General features: G+C 36.1%; 1 protein-coding gene across 20 annotated transcripts in view; it reads left to right on the top strand.

Moving 5' to 3' along the window:
- Positions 1 to 467: 467 nt before the first annotated feature.
- The window catches only part of PCM1 (pericentriolar material 1), a 69,634-nt gene continuing 49,412 nt past the window's right edge, over positions 468 to 20,689 (top strand). For 4 of the 20 annotated variants that reach the window (XM_070757606.1, XM_070757604.1, XM_070757605.1 and 1 more), the window contains exons 1-15: positions 468 to 702; positions 1,236 to 1,366; positions 5,286 to 5,415; positions 5,654 to 5,899; positions 6,888 to 7,160; positions 8,701 to 8,871; positions 9,010 to 9,123; positions 10,408 to 10,596; positions 12,124 to 12,301; positions 12,822 to 12,931; positions 14,325 to 14,544; positions 15,182 to 15,380; positions 16,529 to 16,705; positions 19,245 to 19,399; positions 20,401 to 20,624. In XM_070757606.1, the coding sequence (XP_070613707.1) occupies positions 5,320 to 5,415; positions 5,654 to 5,899; positions 6,888 to 7,160; positions 8,701 to 8,871; positions 9,010 to 9,123; positions 10,408 to 10,596; positions 12,124 to 12,301; positions 12,822 to 12,931; positions 14,325 to 14,544; positions 15,182 to 15,380; positions 16,529 to 16,705; positions 19,245 to 19,399; positions 20,401 to 20,624 (2,352 nt within the window). In that variant the 5' untranslated portion in view covers positions 468 to 702; positions 1,236 to 1,366; positions 5,286 to 5,319. Of the gene's footprint in view, positions 703 to 1,235; positions 1,367 to 5,285; positions 5,416 to 5,653; positions 5,900 to 6,887; positions 7,161 to 8,700; positions 8,872 to 9,009; positions 9,124 to 10,407; positions 10,597 to 12,123; positions 12,302 to 12,821; positions 12,932 to 14,324; positions 14,545 to 15,181; positions 15,381 to 16,528; positions 16,706 to 19,244; positions 19,400 to 20,400; positions 20,625 to 20,689 lie in introns of those variants that run through there. The other 16 variants (XM_070757618.1, XM_070757613.1, XM_070757603.1 and 13 more) reach the window with 15 other exon arrangements.

Genomic DNA, 20,689 nt, shown 5'->3' with positions numbered 1-20,689 from the left:
TGAAGTCCAGATATCTTCAAGTTGCCAAGGTTGGGAAACACTGGTCTAAACAATCCCTTCCCAAGAAAAACCTTACCTAAGAATAGTAAGAACGGGAGGGATTAAACTACAACTCCCAGAATCCTTTAAATGATATCTTTCATTGATATGTTCTATTACTATGTATCTTCTTTTCTATTATTTCTTAGATATATTTTACTATGAGTATCTCCTCTATAACCTTCATCATGTATTTTACTATGTGTATATAGATATATACCCACTAAAACCCCCATTGTGTATTGGACAAAATAAATAAATAAATAAATAAATAAATTTTTTAAAAAATGAATCCCATTCATTTATGGGGAAAGTGCTCTGCCTGCATTCTGGGAAACATAGTTTTCGGTCCGCTTATTACGGCAAGTCCCGCGCGAGTTCATTCGAAGCCTCTGGGCCAACCAGGAACGGAATACTTGTAGCTCGGAAGTGGGAGGGGGGGGACATTGGCGCTCTGGTCACGTGACGCAGGATCCAGCGAGCTGAAGCGGAGAAAGTGGGACGCGCGGCGCGGAAGAGCATCATCGTTTCCCGGGAAGACGTTACTAAGTAACGGTGTGTATCCGTCCGCCGACTTTCTTGTCTCTAAAAAAGACCAAGATGGCGTCCGGGGCAGCCGTTGGAGCTGGTGTATGAGAGGATTCCTCAAGCGGGTTCTTTTCGGTAGGTCGCGGTATGAAGAAGCGCGAGCTCACTTATTTGGATACAATGAGTGGGCGGGGCAAAAGGGGGGCACGCGCTATATCTCCCAAGAAACATATGTGTGTGTGTATGTATATGTGTTATAGTCCCAAGAATTCCGGCGTAGGTGAACCTCGGAGTGGGAAGTAGTTGCGTGTGTGTGTGTATGGATAAGTCTGCGGGCCTGGAGTACTTGCGCCCCTCGACTTCTTCCGTGGGAGAACGGGGAGGGGGCGTGCCCTTCCCTCCGCCTCCTCCTTTGCGGCGCGCGCTCTAATCAGGCTCCTCCCCTCTACCTTGAGTGGGTGGAAGAAAGGTAGTGGTTCCTTGTTGCCAGGGCGACGGCGCGCTGGCTTCCCCCTAGTCAGCCATCTGGCGCCGAGCCATCTGCCTCACTCCCTCTCCCTTTCCCTCGTGACTTCGACAATTGCCGCCTATTTGAGAGAAAAAAGCGGGCCCTGGGACTCCGCCCCGTAACCGTCTTTTTGCCTTCTGCTCCTCTTCGTCCCCTTCAGCCGGGAGTAGCGTAGCAACCTCGGCTGCCAGGAAAGAGGAAACTGCGGCTGGGGAACTTATAAAACGGTACCGTTGAAGCGCTTCGGGTACGTCTGGGTCTCCAGGATCGGGACAGCTTCGTCCCAAATAGGTAGGCTTAGATTACCTGCCCTCCACCACCCCGCCTCGAGAATCGTTTGTGTGGATAGTGGTATAGGATGTGTTAAACCCTGGAGGATTCATTACTATTTTATATTTGTAACGAACCTGGAAAGTTTGATTTTCTGATTTTTCCGTAATAAATTTCTGCAATAATCTGCAATAATTTATTAGATTTGGGAGCTGCCCATCTTCTCTGGGCACCATACAATCAGTAAAACTTCTTCTTGATCACTGTCTGCCAGCAGTTTGGTAGATCGAATCTCACCAGGTTCAAGGTTGACTCAGCCTTCCATCCTTCCAAGGTGGGTAAAATGAGGACCCAGATTGTTGGGGGCAATACGCTGATTCTGTAAAACCGCTTAGAGAGGGTTGTAAAGCATTGTAAAGCTGTATATAAATCTTAAGTCCTAATGCTATTGCTAAATTTGTCATGGTTACCTGCTCCTCCCTTCAAGTCGATTGCGATAAGTTGTATACTGTTATTGACACATATATATAAATAATAAATATATATGTGTGTGTGTGTGTGTAAACATATACATATTTATTTTTATTTATTCATTTGTTAAACATATATAGGATAGTATGTATAAACATAACCTAAGTAAAAAGTAATGATAAAAAAGGACAATAGGACTTATGCATGCCCCTTACAGATGTCTTATACAAAAGTATGTATGTATACATATTTATACATATATATACATACATACACACACACAAAAATATATATGAAATGTTTCATAGGACAAGGCAGTTGCTCAAAAGATACTTAGAATGGTTAAAGTCCTAACAGGAGATGAGTATCAGCAAAGACTGGAAGGCTGTTGAAAGATAGTTCATGATAATTCAGTCTCCCTCTACTGGATTGCACTCTTATAATGTAAGTAATTAAGATACAGAAGACTAATAGAAGGGCATATAGGCAAAGCCAACTTCAACTTGATCACAAACCCAATTTTGTGGGAGGGAGATAGTTTGTTTGACAGGTATTAAACTGGGCCATTGTGAAGGCCTATTTTTTTTTATAATTCCTACAAAAACAATATAAGATCTTAGTTTCTACCCTGTTTCCCCCAAATAAGACATCCCTTAATAATAATTGGTCCAATTGGGCTTTTGAGTGCATGGCAATAAAGCCAAGCGCTTATTTCAGGGCTCAAAAAAATAAGACAGGATCTTATTTTTGGAAAACAATGGTGTCTCTTGGATGTTTAGTGTCTGAAATTTATTGCTTTATAACTTTTTGTTAGTTTCAATGGGCATTTTCATTATCCACTGAAACTATAAATTCAAGTGAATTCATTTGAGTTTTCAGGGCCAGCTGACTTCTTATCCATCAAATTTTTGTTGTCACTCATATATAAAAAGGCAGAGTTATCTTTTACATTTTAAGTTTACATAGTTTCCTAGTCCCTGGTAATTGAACCATGATTCCCTGAATTAACTCAATTTTCCGTGTATGCAGAAAACAGTGAACCATGAACTAAACACATTTCAGGGATTTATAGAAATTATGGTTACCTATTTTGTGCCTTGATATATTTTGCAAAATTCAGCCTAAAAATGTTCTGTGCCATAAGATATTGTATACATGAGGTATTTCTTTTTTTAAATTCTAACAGAAAGCTAATACAGTGGCTCTAGTTACCAGAAACTGGTAGTTCAATCTCAGAAATTCCCAATTATTGTGACTATTTGATTCCTAAAAATAAGAAAAGGAATCATGGAACAGTATCTTGTGTGTGCAGGAGTTTTATGTATTTTTAATCAGAAGCACAGGCCAAGTGCTTCTAAGTCAAATCTGAAGCTCTTTATATTTGCTGTTGTCTTTTGTACTGAACTATTTTCAGTATACATTTGGCAGCTCTTTGTGTTAGTAACTCCATGTTGATCTTGTTGCTTGGATCTACAGCAACACTGTAAATACGTTACAAAAGAAGGTTAATGAAAACTAAGGTGTTCTGATTTAACAATAAATAAAAAACCATAAAATGTAAAAAAAAAAAAGGCTCTTCTTTTAGGGGCAAGAACTGTAAATTGGATTGCTACACGTATGAATAGATTGCATTGTACTGTACATATTGCTTTAAAGTTATGGCACTGTCATGTAGCAAAGAAACAAACAGAAATTGGGAAGATATTTGTTGTATTGTCTTTAAATTTGTAACAGTTGAGTATTCTCTATTCATTTCCATTGGGAACAGGAGATTTCTTATTCTGTTTAATAAAAATGATGGGTCTCTGCACACATTTGTAGATGTAGTCCTTGACTTACAACAATTTATTTAGTGATCATTCAAAGTTACAATGGCACTGAGAAAAGTGACATGGCAATTATTGACATTTATGACCTTTGTAACATCCCTATGATCATGTGATCAAAATTTAGATGCTTGGCAACTGCCTCATATTTATGACCATTGCTGTGCCTCAAGGTAATTGTGATCACTTTTTGCAAGCTTTTGACAAGTGAAAGCTATGGGGAAGTCAGATTCACTTAACAACTGAGTTACTAACTTATCAGCTGCAGTGATTCTCCTTAACTGTTGCAAGAAATGTTATAAAATGGGGCAAAATTTACTTAAATCTCAATTGTGATAGTAAGTTCAGGACTACTGTATTAAATTTGTTCTAGCTTTTTACTAGTCATGATAGTAGTATTGAAAAGAAGCAAATATTTCATGACAAGTTTTTGGAAAATTATTGCTAGGAAAATGGGTAAAAAGGGATTAGCTCTAAAAGTAAATAAAGCTCAAGTGAATAAATGAACACATGGAATGTTGTTAACAACTCATAGAATGTATACAGCAACATTTAGTAAAATTGGTTGTACAGTAGTCCCTCACCTATCGCTGGTGTTACGTTCCAGACCTGGCCGCGATAGGTGAAATCCGCGATGGGGAATTTATCGACTGATAGTACTTATTTAAGTATTTATATTGTAATTGTTTGGTAAGTTTTCATTGTTTTAAGTGTTTATAAACCCTTCCCACACAGTATTTATTTTAGATACAGTATTTAAATACAGTATTTACAATTTTAGATTTATTTATTTATTTAAAAAACCTGCCGATCGAGTTCGGCGGACTGTTTAAATCTGCAGATTGACTTCCTCAGAAACCCGCGATGAAGTGAAGCCGCAGTAGGTGAAGCGCGGTATAGCGAGGGACTACTGTATATATTTTTACAGTATCATTGGTACAAGGAATGTTTGCGTTGTTTCTGAATAAACCATTTTAGTATTAATCTGTATAGATTGCATTCCTACATTATTCATTCATTCATTTATTTATTTATTTATTGGACTTATATGCCACCCCTCTCCAAGGACTTGGGGCGGCTTACAACATATACATTTACCTAGAATAAATTTATTTAACTCAGTAGCCTTTACTGCATTTATAGGACTTACTGCTGTAGACATCTCTTAAACGATTACCGTAAGCTTCATCTTAAACGTGTTTATCTTTGAATAAAATTTAACAAATATTGGAATACAAAAATAGGGTAGTGCTGTATAGGTTTATTTTATTGTATAATCTCCACTGTATTACAGCATTTTTGTAAATACAGTACAGCAAATTGAGCTTAGTTCTAGAAATTCCTTTGAGTTAAATTGGTATAGAAAAATTCTATCAAAGATTTGATTTAGAAACAATATAGGCTTTAAAAATAAAACAAAACTATAAAGGACTTTTAAATATACCATTGTTAAATAGATTCATTAATTGATGCACTAGTGGTTAGATCTTCAATGTTATAAGAAGTGACCAATTCCAATATTATATTTCCCATTATAATTGTGACTGATCTTGTTCAGTATATTTTTATTACATTTGAATTGGTGCAATATCTAAATGTGTAAATTAAAAGATAGCATGCTAAAATATATTTTTATCTTGCAGCTATTTATTTTTTCAATAGTTGATCATCATCATAATGGCTACAGGAGGAAGTCCTTTTGAAGAAGGAATAGATGATCATGACTTGCCCAGCTGGAGCCATGAAAGCCTTGATGATCGATTGAACAATACGGTATTGGCTACAGTTTCTTATGTATATAGGGGTTATGCATTAAGGTTCTCATAAACTTCTTGAAATCAATTTTACGGAATTGAGAAAACATAGATTGTAAAATATTACCTTCAACAGGAAGTAAATTTTAGTTAAAATGCTTCTGGTAGAATTTTTTTCTTTTTGCCGTTTTAAACATCAGTATCTTTAATTTTAAACCTTTCCCATGTGAATTTGTGCTGTGTATATTTTATTTTAGAGTTGGGGAAGTCAGCCAAAGAGGCCAAATAGATCTTCAGAAAAAAACCAAAAAAAAGTTTCTGCTGAAAGCGAAACAAGATTTACCAATGATATTTCTCCAGAATCTACCCCAGAAGTTGGACGAAGGAAGTCAAAGACTCCGCATACTTTCCCTCGTACTAGATATATAACCCAAATGTCTGTCCCAGAACAGACAGAACTGGAAAAGCTTAAACAGAGAATAAATTTCAGTGATTTAGACCAGGTTTGTGTTGTATATTTACTAAATAAAGCTATATGTATGTATGTTGAATATTTAAGAAAAAAAATGGAGTTAAATAATCTTATTCATTGCACATACAGTATAGTTTAATGTTGAGGTAAATTGAGGAAAGTTGTGAACAATTCTGTACTGAGGAAAGTATAGTATACCCAAGCAATACCCATGAGATGATTCACTTCAAGACATGTGTATGCCACCTACTTTTACATTGCAAGTTATATTGATTGTGCTATTTGTAAGAAAGGACAAATTGGCTGGATTTCTCTGTGACATTATTTCAGTGTGGAAATGTAAGAGAATGTGCTTTGCTTTTTGGTGCTTTGTTTCCATTTGAGAATGTTAGCGATATTTGCTATGCATTTTTTGGGGGAAGAATAGTTAAAAATCGGTTACCTAGTTTTGGTAGCTCTGAGCAACAGTAATATACATTTTTCAGATTAAAGTTATTGTCACTATAGGACAATACTATTATATAATACTATTTTTTTTACTTTTACAAATAAAAAAATCCCTGTTGGTGTTTCCGTTTGGTACTTAACTATTCAAGTGCTGAGTAATACCAGTATGTATTCTAAACTGACTTGTTTTGTATTCCTTCACAGACTAAATTCTTGCTAGGAGTTTTGTTTCTACAGTGCTCCACTACAAAACCAACAGTTAATGAGCCTCTCAGTTTCCCTTCTCTCGCCCTTTCTTTTGATAGTTAAGTTAATGGGAGAGAAATAAAAATTAAAGTGGTTATAGAAACAAAGAGATAGTGGGAAAAAAGGGTGGATGGATGCATGCTACAGTTTAAACTGAATTACTGTATTATATAGTATCAGTATTGTATAGTATTGATTCCAAACACATGATATAGAAAATAATACTTTCTTATTCAGAGCATGGATAATACCCCATAAGATTACTAATAAGTAGTACATGATTATTGGAAACATGAATAATTTGTTGATGTTTCATTCTTACATAGAGAAGCATTGGAAGTGATTCTCAGGGCAGAGCAACAGCTGCTAACAACAAACGCCAGCTTAATGAAAACAGAAAACCATTCAACTACCTATCACTACAGATTAATACCAACAAGGGCAAAGATGTTGCAATGAGTTCTCAAATACAAGAAACTGGTGCATCTTCAAAATATAAAGACTTATTTGCTGCTGCTTTGAATAAAGATTTGTTGCAGAATTGTCCAGTCTCAATTGAAGAAGATGGTAGAGGTGAACCTGCGGTGGACAGTAGCCAGGTGCTGTTTGTACTCCATAGCAATAACACTTAGACTTATATACTATCCCATTGTCCTTTATAGTGCACTCTGGGTGGTTTGCAATATCTGCACATTGCCTCCAACAATCTGGGTCCTCAATTTACCTACCTCAGAAGAATGGAAGGCTGAGTCAATTTTGATCCTCTCAGGATAGAATTCCAGGCTGTAGGCAGAGTTAGCCTGTAATATTACATTCTAGCCATTGTGACAACTGTCCTCCCCACCTGGGGCTTCATCTTAAAGAGATTTTTTGCTGACGTTTTCTACAAATTTGAATTTTGAAAATGATTCCACTTTAAAGTAATACTAAGAGCTAAAATATATTTTTGTTATGCACTACTAGGTGTGATTTTCTAACAGTGCTTTAAAAATGCATTAAAACCTTATATAATCTCATTTTGTAAAATGTCCTGATGGGTAGTTAATTCATTATTCCTGGAATTCTTAAAATTTATCACTGCCCTATAAAAGGAGGGCTGGGCACGAATGTTAATTTTTGTATCAAAACGAACTTTTGACATGATTTGTTTCTAGGTATCATTTTAGTTTTTTTGACATGCTTTCAATGGATAGTAGTTTTGCACAGATTACATATCAATACTGTATTATTGAAATAGCAAAACTTGTGAAATGAAAACATTTTTATATTTTATTGCACTTTCATAATTTAGCCTTAGTTTTATTGTTATTTATTTATTTATTTATTTATTGGATTTGTATGCCGCCCCTCTCCGGAGACTCGTGGCGCCTAACAGCAACAATAAAGCAGTGTACAATAGTAGTCTGATGTTAGAAATAATTAAAAGCCCATTAATATATATATATTAAAAAAATAATAATTTCTAGTATTTGCAAATTCGTAGACTTTTTCTTAGATAAAATCTTTCCAATTTTGAATGCTCAGAGATTTAAACTAACAAAAATTCTGAGTTTCAGCAATGTAATAACTTTAGCAGATATTCCAGAAATGAAACTTGCCCACTACTATGCCTAAAACCCCAGTGCATGAAATAGCTTACATTTTAAAGCAAATAAGAAAACTTTACAGACACTTTTGTTCAATTGATTAATTTTAAAATATTTCAGATTTTGTAAAACTAGATGCATGAAGAAAAACTTTAAATTCAAAATATTTTATAAGAACATAGAAAAGACATAGAAAAGGGGTATAGAATCGGTTGGTAAATAGTATTGGTTAAAAATATAATCTGAACAACCATTCCTGCAGAACATTTTAAAATGAGATCTTGTAAGTGGTTCATAATTCCTTTGAAGGTTCTAACCTCCTGTTTAAGAACTTCTGTAAAAAATTACTTATGTGCAATCCATATGTGTAATGTATAAGTAATCATAAATCTATCCAATGGATCCACTGCCTTGTTAATTAGCTTTGTATATTATGATAGTTTGTCCCATAATATTTGGCAACAGGTCTTGAAATGTATTTGTTTTATCATAGTGCTTTAGATCCAGTATATCAGATCAACCCAAATGATTATTACTTTTGTGAATTTTTCAGATTGTGAGCAGATTAGTTCAAATTCGCGACTACATTGCAAAAGCTAGTTCCATGAGAGAAGACCTTGTTGAGAAAAATGAGAGATCTGCTAATGTTGAACGCTTATCGCATCTCATAGATCATCTGAAAGAACAAGAGAAATCTTACCTGAAATTTTTGCAGAAAATGCTAGTAAGTTTGAAAGACAATTTTCACAGAAATTTCATAAAATCAAATGGGGAATGCGTTTGTTATATAGCACTATCTCCATAACATTCATTTTATTATTTTATTTATTAGTTTTTTATTTATACCACAAAAATATTTCAGGCTAGAGAAAATGAGGAGGATGGTCGGACTATAGATTCAGCTGTGGGATCTGGTTCTGTAGCTGAGAGCACATCACTAAACTTAGATGTGCAGTCTGAAGTTTCAGATACAACGGTAAGCTACTTTTTAGTAATTAAAGGTGCTACAAGTGAAGACAATTTTTGAGATAATTTAACTTCAGAATTTATTTAAAACACCTATTCATTATGTACAATGCTAAGAATTTAAAATCTATAATAAACCTATAATAAAACATTGCTGAATTTTATTACTTTAGAAGCAATTACCCCACTTTTAATATGCTATAGGTTTATAATTGATTTTGTGAGATCCTGATAAATTATTTCGTATTTGACAGTTGATTGCAGCCAGCCCTCTCAGAAAAATTCTGAGTTGAGCTGGGCTAACCAAAATTTTCATTTAGGACATGAATGAATTAAGAAGTTTGCCTTTGCTCAGAAGCAACAGTTCTTATAAATGATGAGAATGATAACTGGCTCACGTTAGCACATTCTTTTGAAAAACTTATCAAAAGATTTCATTTAAAAAAAAAATGAGTTTAGTACTATAAAAACAAAACTAAGTATGTAATATTCTTGAAAGTTTAAAAAGGGACCAGTATTAATGTTTTTTTTTTTAAATGTAGACTCTTGAGCTTAATGAATTTAACAGAACAGTAATCTATCATTCTCTTCCATGAAGGATAATCCTCTGCAGCACATATGAGAATTTTATTTATGCATGTGAGATTATAGTGCTGTGTAACACATTTCACGCTCAAAGCAAAACAAAGCCTCACTGGAAATATTTTAGGGCCATTCTGAACTTACCAAAATGTTTGAAGTATTTTCAACCTCAAAAAACACTTGGTAATATTAAGCCATGCCTGATAAATTTGGAGCGATACCTTATAATGCATAATATCTGTTGTGTGCTTGATATGGGTCGTCTCAAATTGAATTCCGAATTTGAGAACCTTTGACCATTAATAATATATGTTGTAGGCTTAATATTACATTGTGGATTTCAAGGCTTGACCTATATCCTATTGAAATAATTACTGAATTTATACTAGCCATAATCCATAGAAATGTGTATGCAATCCATGAGGCAACAGTGTTTTCCTGATTAGAATAATTGCCTCCATAACTGTTTTCTTTGTTACCTTTTGAAATTTAAAGGGTAATTGAAATATTTAATGGAAAAAAACCTACCTAAAAGAGAGTGAAATTCCTGTATATCCTCTGGATCATAATGATTGATATGTTGAGACAAATAAAATTGCAATGAATTAAATACAAACATGTTGTATTGACAAATCAATAGGCCATAACTTGAAAAATTATGCTTCACCAAAATATATGCTCACAGTCTGACTTACTAAATTATTTGATAAAGGAGCTATCTTTTAGTCTGAAAACTCGGCCCTGCATTGAGGACAAACTAGGGAATTCAGCTACTCAAGGACAGGTTTCAGACATGGATGTTACAGCAGCTCCAAAAGGGAAAAGAGACACAACTGCCCTGAATGGCAGGGAAATCTGGTCTAGTAGGATAAATAGCCAAGAACCTGGATTGCTCTCAAAGGTACTACTAAATATTGCCTTGGGAATCTTTTAGTAAAAGGTCTTAATCTTTTAATCCTTCCCCTTTTCTTGAAAATCCAATCATATTTATTTTGTTTCAATGATTTCTTAATTCTTTTTGGTAATGTCTGTTAGAATTAATATTTGAATTAATACATTTTATATTGGTTCCTAATTATTTATTACAGGAAAATACTGTTTTGACTGTTTTAACTATTGTTAAAAGTCAAAAAGGTTGAGAGCTTCCATATGGAATCTTTTCTATGATGCAGCTAATCTTCAAGTTCACTTATTTGCATTGGCATAATTGATTACAGTATCTCTTGGACATTTCTTATTTATCAGTTAATTACTTTAAAAGTTATCTATTGTTTCCTAAAATGAAATTTTTTAATTGGATTTGGATTTAGATTCTAACCAGCTTTTTCAAATATGAATAAACTCTAGCAGAAATTCCCACTTTGTGAATTGAGTACTTCTGTAAGTAGAAATGGCACTGCTTTTATCAGTAGGGTGTCTTTTATATGTCTGTACAGTTAGTCCTCGATTTACGATAACAATTCAGCGCAAAACCTGTTCCTAAGTAAGACAGTTGTTAAGTGAATTTTGCCCTGTTTTGCAATCTTTCTTGTCCCAGAAAGAACACTGTTAAATGTTAGTAACATGGTCACTAAATGACTGGCTCCCTGGTTGACTTCGCTTGTCAAAACATCACAAAAGATGATTAGATGACCTCAGGTCACTGCAACAGTTATAAACATGTATCAATTGCTAAGTATCTGAATTTTGATCAGATGATCATGGCGATACTATTAATGTCATAAGTGTGAAAAACGGTCATAATTTCTAATGATTTCTAAATGAACTGTCATAAATTGAGAACTACCTGTACAGCTATTAAGTACAGCTTCTATTTTGGTCAGATTAATCCTATACTTTTTTTAAAAAAACAAAAATTATTATCTTTTCCCTCTTTCCTCTTAAAAACTCCCCTCAAACTTTAAATTAGACATTATATACTAAAAATAAAGAGCTGTACTTTGCTAGATTTGATAATTTCCAATAAGGTATTTGAATTGAATAGAAACTGTGTTTTGTTTTTTACTTCTGTTAGGGGTTTCTCCCCCTCCCTAGCTTTTACCCTTCCATTGAAATAATAAGGTTTCACATGTTCTATTGATTTCCCCTCCGTTATTGACTGACTCTTAAACATTGTCCCTTAAATTATTCTCAACTCATTCTGAATCCAAACCTTTAGGAAAAAAAGATCAGTATGATAGCTATACACGTTTGGGGAGAGTTTACTTTGTTAAGTATAAATTTTTGCTATTAACTTGAAATAGCAGACAGTGCTAACATTTTTCATTCTTATTTAAAAAATTGATTCATTTTTTAGTACAATATTCTGCTTAATCTATTTTTTAGGTTAAGATTTACTTCCTTTCTCGCAGAAATATTTTGCAAATTGTAATTGCAAAAAATAATGAAATTATTTCTGGTCCAATATAAAAGATGATTATTTTTCTAGGCTAGAGATCCTCAGCAAGAAGCTACAGAAGAACTTGCAAACTTAAAGAAGCAACATGACTTACTCAAAAGGATGCTACAACAGCAGGAACAATTAAAGGCTCTGAAGGGGAGGCAAGCTGCCTTGCTTGCTCTTCATCATACAGCAGAACAAGCTATTGCTGTCATGGATGATTCTGGTATGTTGAACTTTATTATATTTTTTAAAACCCTAAACAGACAAAACTTTTATGGGCCACTTTACTTAGTTACTTGAAAAATATGTTTGTTGAGAATTTAAATTAGAATTTAGATGAATTTTTAGCTGCATTGATGAGAAATATATCTCAAACTTTTTAAAAAGATGAAAGACACTGATCCTACGTTCAGCTTGGCTTTCAGTTCATTGCAGGAAGTATATGTGTATTAAAAAAACAAATGTCCAGTTAAGTATGCATTAGATGAAAAGCAAGAAGTATTTAAAAAATAAAAGATAATGAATATATTAAACTACGTTATGTATTATAAATTCAGCTATTAATACCATAAATATGTATGTAATTAGCAGCTCAATGTTTTTTATATTTCCAATCAATAATATTTATAAATATTCTTGATGTGATTGAATTTCTATTTATAAATTTTATTTAGATTGTACTTTTGTACTATCTACTGTATTTTGTACTATCTGACTATGACTGTTCTTTTTCCTCCTTTTAGTTGTAACAGAAACAACAGGTAGCGTTTCTGGAGTGAGTCTAACATCTGAGCTGAATGAAGAATTAAATGATTTAATTCAGCGGTTTCATAACCAGCTTCATGATTCTCAGGTAAGCTTTTGAGTAAATGTAAATCAGCAGTATATAGCTTGACATGTTTAGCATCACAATAAAATGTATTGGGGAAATTTGTTAAAGGTTTCACGTTTTCAGCTTTCCTCCCTCATTCAGTCAGCATTCTGTGTCCATTGATAATGATCTGGTTTCATTGTTATATTTTCCCTAACTGTACCCCAACACAGGAGATTTTTGCCTAATTTTAGCGGGATTTTAAAAATCCAGCTGACTGCAATTGATTTTAAATAAGTATTTGCAATGAGAAGGAAATAATCGCAATTGTGATGGGAAAAAATAATACCCAGCCTTTTGCTTCTGTGATATAAAAATGATTTGTCAGTATTTCAGGTTTTTTGGAATTTCTGACAGTTCCACACTTAAAGAGAATTAATGTGAACAGTTTTTGAAAATACTAAGATATTGCTATACAATCTTGTATATATTTGTTCAAAAGTAAATTAGATCAAACAGGCTTATTCTCGGAAGTACAGTGGTACCTCTACATAAGAACGCCTCTACTTAAGAACATTTCTAGATAAGAACTGGATGTTCAATATTTTTTTGCCTCTTCTTAACCATTTTCTACTTAAGAACATGAGCCTGGAAAAATTTCCTAGGGTATTTGAGAGGGGCACAAAGGCCCGCCCAGTTTCCTGCCATTCCTCCTTTAATCCTGGCCATCTCAGGCTTTTCTGGGCTGCCAGAGGAGCCTTTTGGTGGCGCTTAAGGAGGATTTGGCAGCCCAGAGCGAACGGAGCGTTTTCTTTTCTCTGGGGTCTTGGAGAGGGAATAAACCACTTGCGCTGCCTCTCATACACCCGGCCGGATCAACTCGGCTTCAGCCAAACCGAGGAGTCACCACAGTGAAGGAAAGGCACTGGCTACAAAGTGAGCGAGCAAGAGGGGAGCCCTTCAGCATGGGAAGGATGAGGAAGCAGGTAGCAGCAGCAGCCACATTTCGGTCAAAGGAGTGGGAGGTTCCCCCTCTCGCCCGCCTGGGTTTCTCTCTGGCACAGTGTATGGGAAGCAGCCTTGTGCTGGGTGTATGGGAAGTGCATGCTTCTCCTCACCACCTCAGAATCCTTTTTTTTTAAAGCCTTAAAGTTTTGGATTATTTTGATTTCCCTCACCTCACCTTCTTCCTTCCGCAGCGACTGTCCTCTTCTTCTTCCTCCACCTCCTCCCACCCAAATTCCAAGTTTTATTTCTTTCCTAATGGGTTTGCACGCATTATTTGCTTTTACATTGATTCCTATGGGAAAAATTGCTTCTACTTACAAACGTTTCTACTTAAGAACCTGGTCACAGAATGAATTAAGTTCTCAAGTAAAGGTACCACTGTACTATTAAACATTCCAGTATCTAAAGTATATGTGCTTGATTTTAGATTCAACCTGTGCCGGATAACAGAAGGCAAGCAAAGAGTCTCTCTCTTGCCAGAGAAGTTTCCCAGAGCAGAAATTCTTCTATGACTGAACAACTTTCTGATAAAAAAGCACAACTATTTAGTAAGATGGTAGCATTACAGGATAAAAAGCAAAAGATGGATAAACTGCTAGGAGCACTACATACACTTCATGACCAGCATCTTAACAACTCATCATCATGTAAGTAGATGGCACCCTGAAGTGTAAATTAGCATTTTAGAGATTAGCTTTTTGCAATATCATGACTAAATTATTGAAAATGAGAACCATGTTAATTCTGTTGCACTTTGAGATACAATTGCTAATATTTAGCTTTTAAGTTTAGATACCAATGTCTAAATACAGCTCTCTCAGAAATTCTTAGTTATTTTTCCTCTCATATCATAAGCAAATAGTGAAGGGATAAATTACAATATAAACGTTGGATAAGATTCCTATGCTCAAGCCTTATGAAAATAAGTATATAGGCTTATTTATTTTTCATACTTCCAAGTTCCAGCCTCTCCACAGTAAAGAGAATGACTCTTTAAAGATGGCTGTGAGTTTATTTGTGAGAAAGGGATAAGTAACTGCTGATTTTAAGATAAGTGATTTGTGATGCAACATAGTCCAGATTCTCGGGAGGGAGTGCTTTCAATCAATGATTGCAGGTTATGGTTTTAGAAAGACTGTAACAGGATTTAAAACACCTTTGTTAAATTATCTTTAGCATATGCCTTAATCTTTGATAAGGAATTCATTGCTTCAGGTATTCAACAGATGTATCTTTTTTTTTTACGTAAAACAGGATTAAACAGAATTGTCTTTAACTTTGCAGTTCTGCCAGCTGCAGGATCTCCTCAAAGGAGTATTGATCAAAGGAGCACCGCTTCAATTGCTTCTGCACCTGCAAGGCCTACAATAGCTGTCAATGAAGAACCAAACAGCTTAGCATCCTCAGCTGCATATCATCCGGATTCTGTGACCTCACAGAATGACAGTGAAGAAGACAACTTAAATCCAACAGAAAAGCTTCAGTAATTATTACATTATGTTGGGTTATTAGGCACTGTAGTTTATTGGTTTTTTGAAAAAGCAGTTTGAAAAAGCAGGCTTGCGTCATAAATCTCAGTCACAGCTATTTTTTGTGGTTGTAATAATACCATGCTACAAGGAATTTCAGTTTACAGTATATAAACAGTGATTGTGGGCAAAGAGTAGATTTTCATGCTTAATATTAACATATATCTTAATTATGAACATTAAATATGCATATAACTTGGTTTGGATTTTTGAAATAGGTATATACAGTACTTATATTTTTATATATTTTTACTGGAAGTAATTAATAGCATACATAAATAAAATTCATGATGTTATCTAGTAGTGCAATATTATACCCATTTCAGAATCTTAATTCTATCATGATTTGGACTATTAGTGAAATCAATAAAATTAATAGAACGCAAAGTTATAAAAATGTTGTTACAGGTATTAGGATTAAAAGCATTGAGTTATGACCATTAGTTCTTAGTTCCAAGACAATCTTTATAGATCAGGGGAGTCAAACTGTATTTCATTGAGGACTGCATCAATACAGAACAACTGCATTAATCTCATACTCGGGTTCTAAAGGCTTTCTGGAACATCAGGAGAATGGACACTGTCTGAAGGGGATGATGTTCCAGAAGCTGTGAATTGCAACAGAAAGCAAACTTTCTGAGTTGCATGATATGGCAGCATTTAATTGAGGGACATGGACCCAGTCTGACTGCATTTACAGGGCACACAAAAAATAGAAATAAAGGAATCTGTTGGATAACATGACCTAATATCATTGTGACTATAGAATTAACTTACCTTTTCTGTTATTTCACAATTCAGCATGAAATAAATTGAATAGTAATTGAATCTTAAGTATTAAAAGAATTCAAAAAATTACACAAATGTTTGGCACAAAAGCTTTTCTATCATAAAATGGACTAACATAGAACAAGGTATCAAGATGTTCTGGTCTTTGTCTAATAATCTGCTTTCTAAGATAATTTACAAAATTATTCACCTGATAATAGTGCGTACATTAGCTAAAAATCATTTATATAAAGAAAGCCATCAAAGTTATTAAAGAGCTTGCGCCCACCATTTCATATCTACAAGTAAATTTGATTTTTTTTTTAAATTCTAGGAAGCTGAATGAAGTTCGCAAGAGATTGAATGAATTGCGTGAACTGGTCCACTATTATGAGCAAACTTCTGATATGATGACAGATGCTGTAAATGAAAATACTAAGGAAGAAGAAGAAACTGGAGTGTCAGACTGTGAATCTGAACATGAAAATCCACAACCTGTTACAAATATTAGGTTGGTAACCAGGACATAAGTTAATAAATTCTCTGTTTCCCCGACAATAAGATAGGGCCTTATATATTTTTGAACTCCGAAATATGGCGTTGGCCTTATTGGGCGGGGGGGGGGGGGGTGTTATTTCGGGGATGAAGTAGTCAGTGAGCATGGGACTGGATGTTCCATCGCCACCGCCCCACTGCCACCGTTCTTGGTGCTGACGAAGAGGCTCTGTGCTGTTGCATACAGGAGCTGCAGGACTGCCACGAGCTTCATTATACAGCACAGCTGTGTCCTGCTGCCATTTGTGCATGCAAAGGCACAAGCCTTACAGAGTCCTGCTCCACGAGGCAGTGGTGGCGGTGTGACACGTCTCACAGAGAGACCCATTTCTGGCAGGTTGGACATGTTGGGTGCGTCCTACCTGACACTTGCAGCTCTTGTCATGTTTCTCGGCATTGTGTCCAGAGAAGTCCATTGTAAAAGAAAACTTCTCGTGAGTTCAATCAAACTTCTCGAACTTGCAGAAGTTTTCTTTTATGGGCTTCTCTGGAAACAACACCAAGGAACATGACAGAGTTATAATTTCAGGTGGAAAGTGTGTTTCGCGGTGGGGTTCAATTTGGGAATGGCAGGGTGGGCTGCAAGATGCATGTCCTACATGGGACTTCCATCACATTCCTCGGTGTTGGGTCCACTCACTCTCCCCCACCTCCTGCTCTCAAGCAAAGCGGGAGGGGAAAGAAACTCTTGCAGGCTGCCTGAGGAAGCCGAGCTAATAGCCAAACCTCTAGCTGGGCTCAGCAGCAGAAGCAGTTGGGCACACGCTTCTTGTCTCTTCCAGATGCGCCCTTGTCTCTTGAGGTGGTGGTAGTGGTGGTAAAGAGTGCACATAAGTCATAGCACCAGGACAAGGACCCTTTTGGCGGCACACAAATCTTTCTCCCTTATTGCTCCAAGAGGTTGCGCAGGTGTGATGAGTCTTACGAAGATGCATTTCTGGCACAGCTTGGAAGAGAGAAAGATTTCTTGCATGCAGCATGCAGGCAAAAGATTCCTCCTGAGAGAGAGAGTGGACGGGAAGGAAGGAGGAAAGGCAGGTTCTTTGCCTCAGGCAGCCTGTGAGAGTTTCTTCTCCCTCGCTTCACTCGAGAGCTAGAGACGGGGGAGGATCAGTGGACATAACACCGAGGAACCGGTGGCTGTTTCTCCAGGGGATTCCCACGCACTGCCCTCGCCTGCATCCCCTATCTGAAGAATGTGGGAAGGGCAGATGGAGGATGAGCAGCCCAAGCCGGTGAGTGAGGGAGAGAGGCGGGTGCAGGAGGCAGAACCGAAGGGGCGGCAAGGCCAACCTGCGGCCTGGCAATCTCTAGCTGACTGCCGGGCTCTGCAACATCAGTAGCTGCAGAGGCACAAGCAGCAAATGCCCGAGAGTTGCAGTGCACTAGCACCTTCGCTGTGAGAAACAGCGGCAGCACTCTAGGCCAGTACACGGCTCCCCCGGCTCACTGCAGCAGGTGCCTGGAAAGCCTTGGATGCTGCATGCACAGCGACAGGCCCATTTTTGCTCAACCCTGTGCTTGTGGGCTCGCTGTACCTGACTGGTCTCAGGAAATGCACTCCTGCCTTCGAGATAGAGAAGGCAAGACTTGATCTCTGTCTCACGCCTCCTCTCAGGCAGCAGCACATTTGAAATTGCCATAGGCAATGCTCAGAGGAGCCGAACCAATTCTGTGGGGTGTGCGTGTACCCCCCCCCTCTCTGTGCCAAAAAAGTGCCCGCCGCAGAAAGAGTGGCTCCTGGCATTCCCCCCCCTTTCCCCGGAAAGTATGGGGGGGTGTTATGAATTTTATGAATCAAGATGCCTCTGTTCCTTTTTATAATTGTATCTCTTGTATTATTATTTGATGTTATAATAAAGATTTCCTTCAAGGATTTATGTGAATTTCTCACTAAAGGGAAATCTGTACTGTTCATGTGAGCAGCAAAGAAACAAGACAAAACTGGGCTTGGGTTTAGTTATTTGAGGAAATATTTCTGTTTCTTGCATTTTCTGGTTTAATCATTGAGGCTAGCTCTTCAGATTTAGGTATACTTAAAGGTGATGAAGTTAATTCCTATTTAAATTATTTATTACATTTTAAATCTTTTGATTTGAATTACTACCTAAGGTCATCTCTGTCTGAATTCAACCTAATGTCTCCTAAGGGATGTATTATTGCATTTCAAGACTTTTCCTTACTTAAGTTAAAAACATGAAACAAACATGAAAATTTAAAAGTTAGTTTGTATAAACTAACTTTCAATAAACTAACTTATTTTCAATATGAAAATAAGTATTCTTTAACTTGATATTGACACACCGCATAGAATGCTTTGTGTAAGATTGGCTGTTGTTATGATAAGGTCCATTGGGGTAGTTTGAAATAGAAAAGGGGTTTTTTTTTGAGTAAGTAAATATTTTAGTATATATTTATATGAAATTATTATTTTGTGGTGGTGTATAACTTGTGAAAAATTAAATATACAGATTACTTAATTGTTTTCAAAACAGGAATCCCCAAGGAATCAGTAACTGGGGTGAAATTAACTATAATAGCAATTTGCAGTGTGGAACTAATAATCAAAATGGAAGACATCTTAATACATCCTGTGAAATAAATAATCAATCTGCTAATGTAAGGATGCCAAATATGCCTTCTACTTTAGGTATGTTTCAATATCTTATTGTATAGATAGTAATAGTAATAATAATAAATAATAATAATAATAATATATCAGATTTGTATGCCGCCTCTCTCCGAAGACCTCGGGGAGGCTCACAACAACAATAATAACAGTATACAATGCAACAAATCTAATATTAAAAATTATCTAAAACCCATCATTTAAAAATCATACAACACAAGCACACCATACATAAACTATATAAGCCCGGGGGAGATGTCTCAATTCCCCCATGCCTGGCAATATAGGTGGGTCTTGAGCAATTTACGAAAGGCGAGGGTAGGGGCAGTTCTGATCTCTGGGGGGAGTTGGTTCCAGAGGGCCGGGGCCGCCACAGAGAAAGCTCTTCCCCTGGGGTCCGCCAGACGACATTGTTTAGTTGACGGGCCCTGGAGAAGGCCAACTCTGTGGGAACTTATTCCAGTATATTCTGTAATATATTCCAATATATTTGGTAATATATTGGCACAAACTCTTCAACATTAATTAACCAGTAACATTTTACTCATTTTTAGCAGTCATTCAAGTGTTGAATGGTAAGATGATGCATTAAATCTTGTAACTACTTGTTGAAACAAATGAGATCAGTGCTAGCAGTGAATAATCTTGGAGTAAAGGTGGGCAGCTCAATGCAGGTGTTAATTAAGTATACATCTTCTTTAAAGGCCAATTGCATATTGGGGATAATCAATGGTTGGAACATACCGGGAATATTGTGCATAGTTCTGGTTACTGCACCTTGCAGAAGTTACCACAAAGCTAGGGAAATTTCAGAGGACAGGCTCTAAGATGACCAAGGGCCTAAACAGCTTTCTATGAGTATATGCCTACTCTAAGATGGCTGTCATTTTGTAAATGTTTGTATTATAAATGGAATTTTAAGAATGCCCTAATGTTGGATTTTAAATAAATGTTTAATTTTAAATAGCATATTTACTAGTCTTAAGTCTTCATTCCTTTATTTAGTTTATTGTCCCTTTCAGATTGTCACTATAATAGGAAAGAAGATGGTGTGATTGTCCCACAAGATGATGATGAAGATATTGATGCTGAAGCCGATAGAATCAGCAAAACTTCATTATCTAGTCGACGAAGTAGTATAGTTGATGATGGTGCCATAGATGCTGAGTTTGAGCAAAAGATTAACAGACTTATAGCAGCAAAGCAAAAACTGAAACAACTTCAAAATCTTGTGGCTATGGTCCAGGTACATTTTCCTTCTTCTTGTTGTTGTTGTTGTTGTTGTTTTTAATATTTTTTTCATGCCAGTAG

This window comes from Erythrolamprus reginae, chromosome 7, assembly GCF_031021105.1.
Source record: "Erythrolamprus reginae isolate rEryReg1 chromosome 7, rEryReg1.hap1, whole genome shotgun sequence".
Classification (NCBI taxonomy): Eukaryota; Metazoa; Chordata; class Lepidosauria; order Squamata; family Dipsadidae; genus Erythrolamprus; species Erythrolamprus reginae.
The sequence above is the reverse complement of the archived record's forward strand: the minus strand, read 5'-3'. Positions and strand labels throughout refer to the sequence as shown.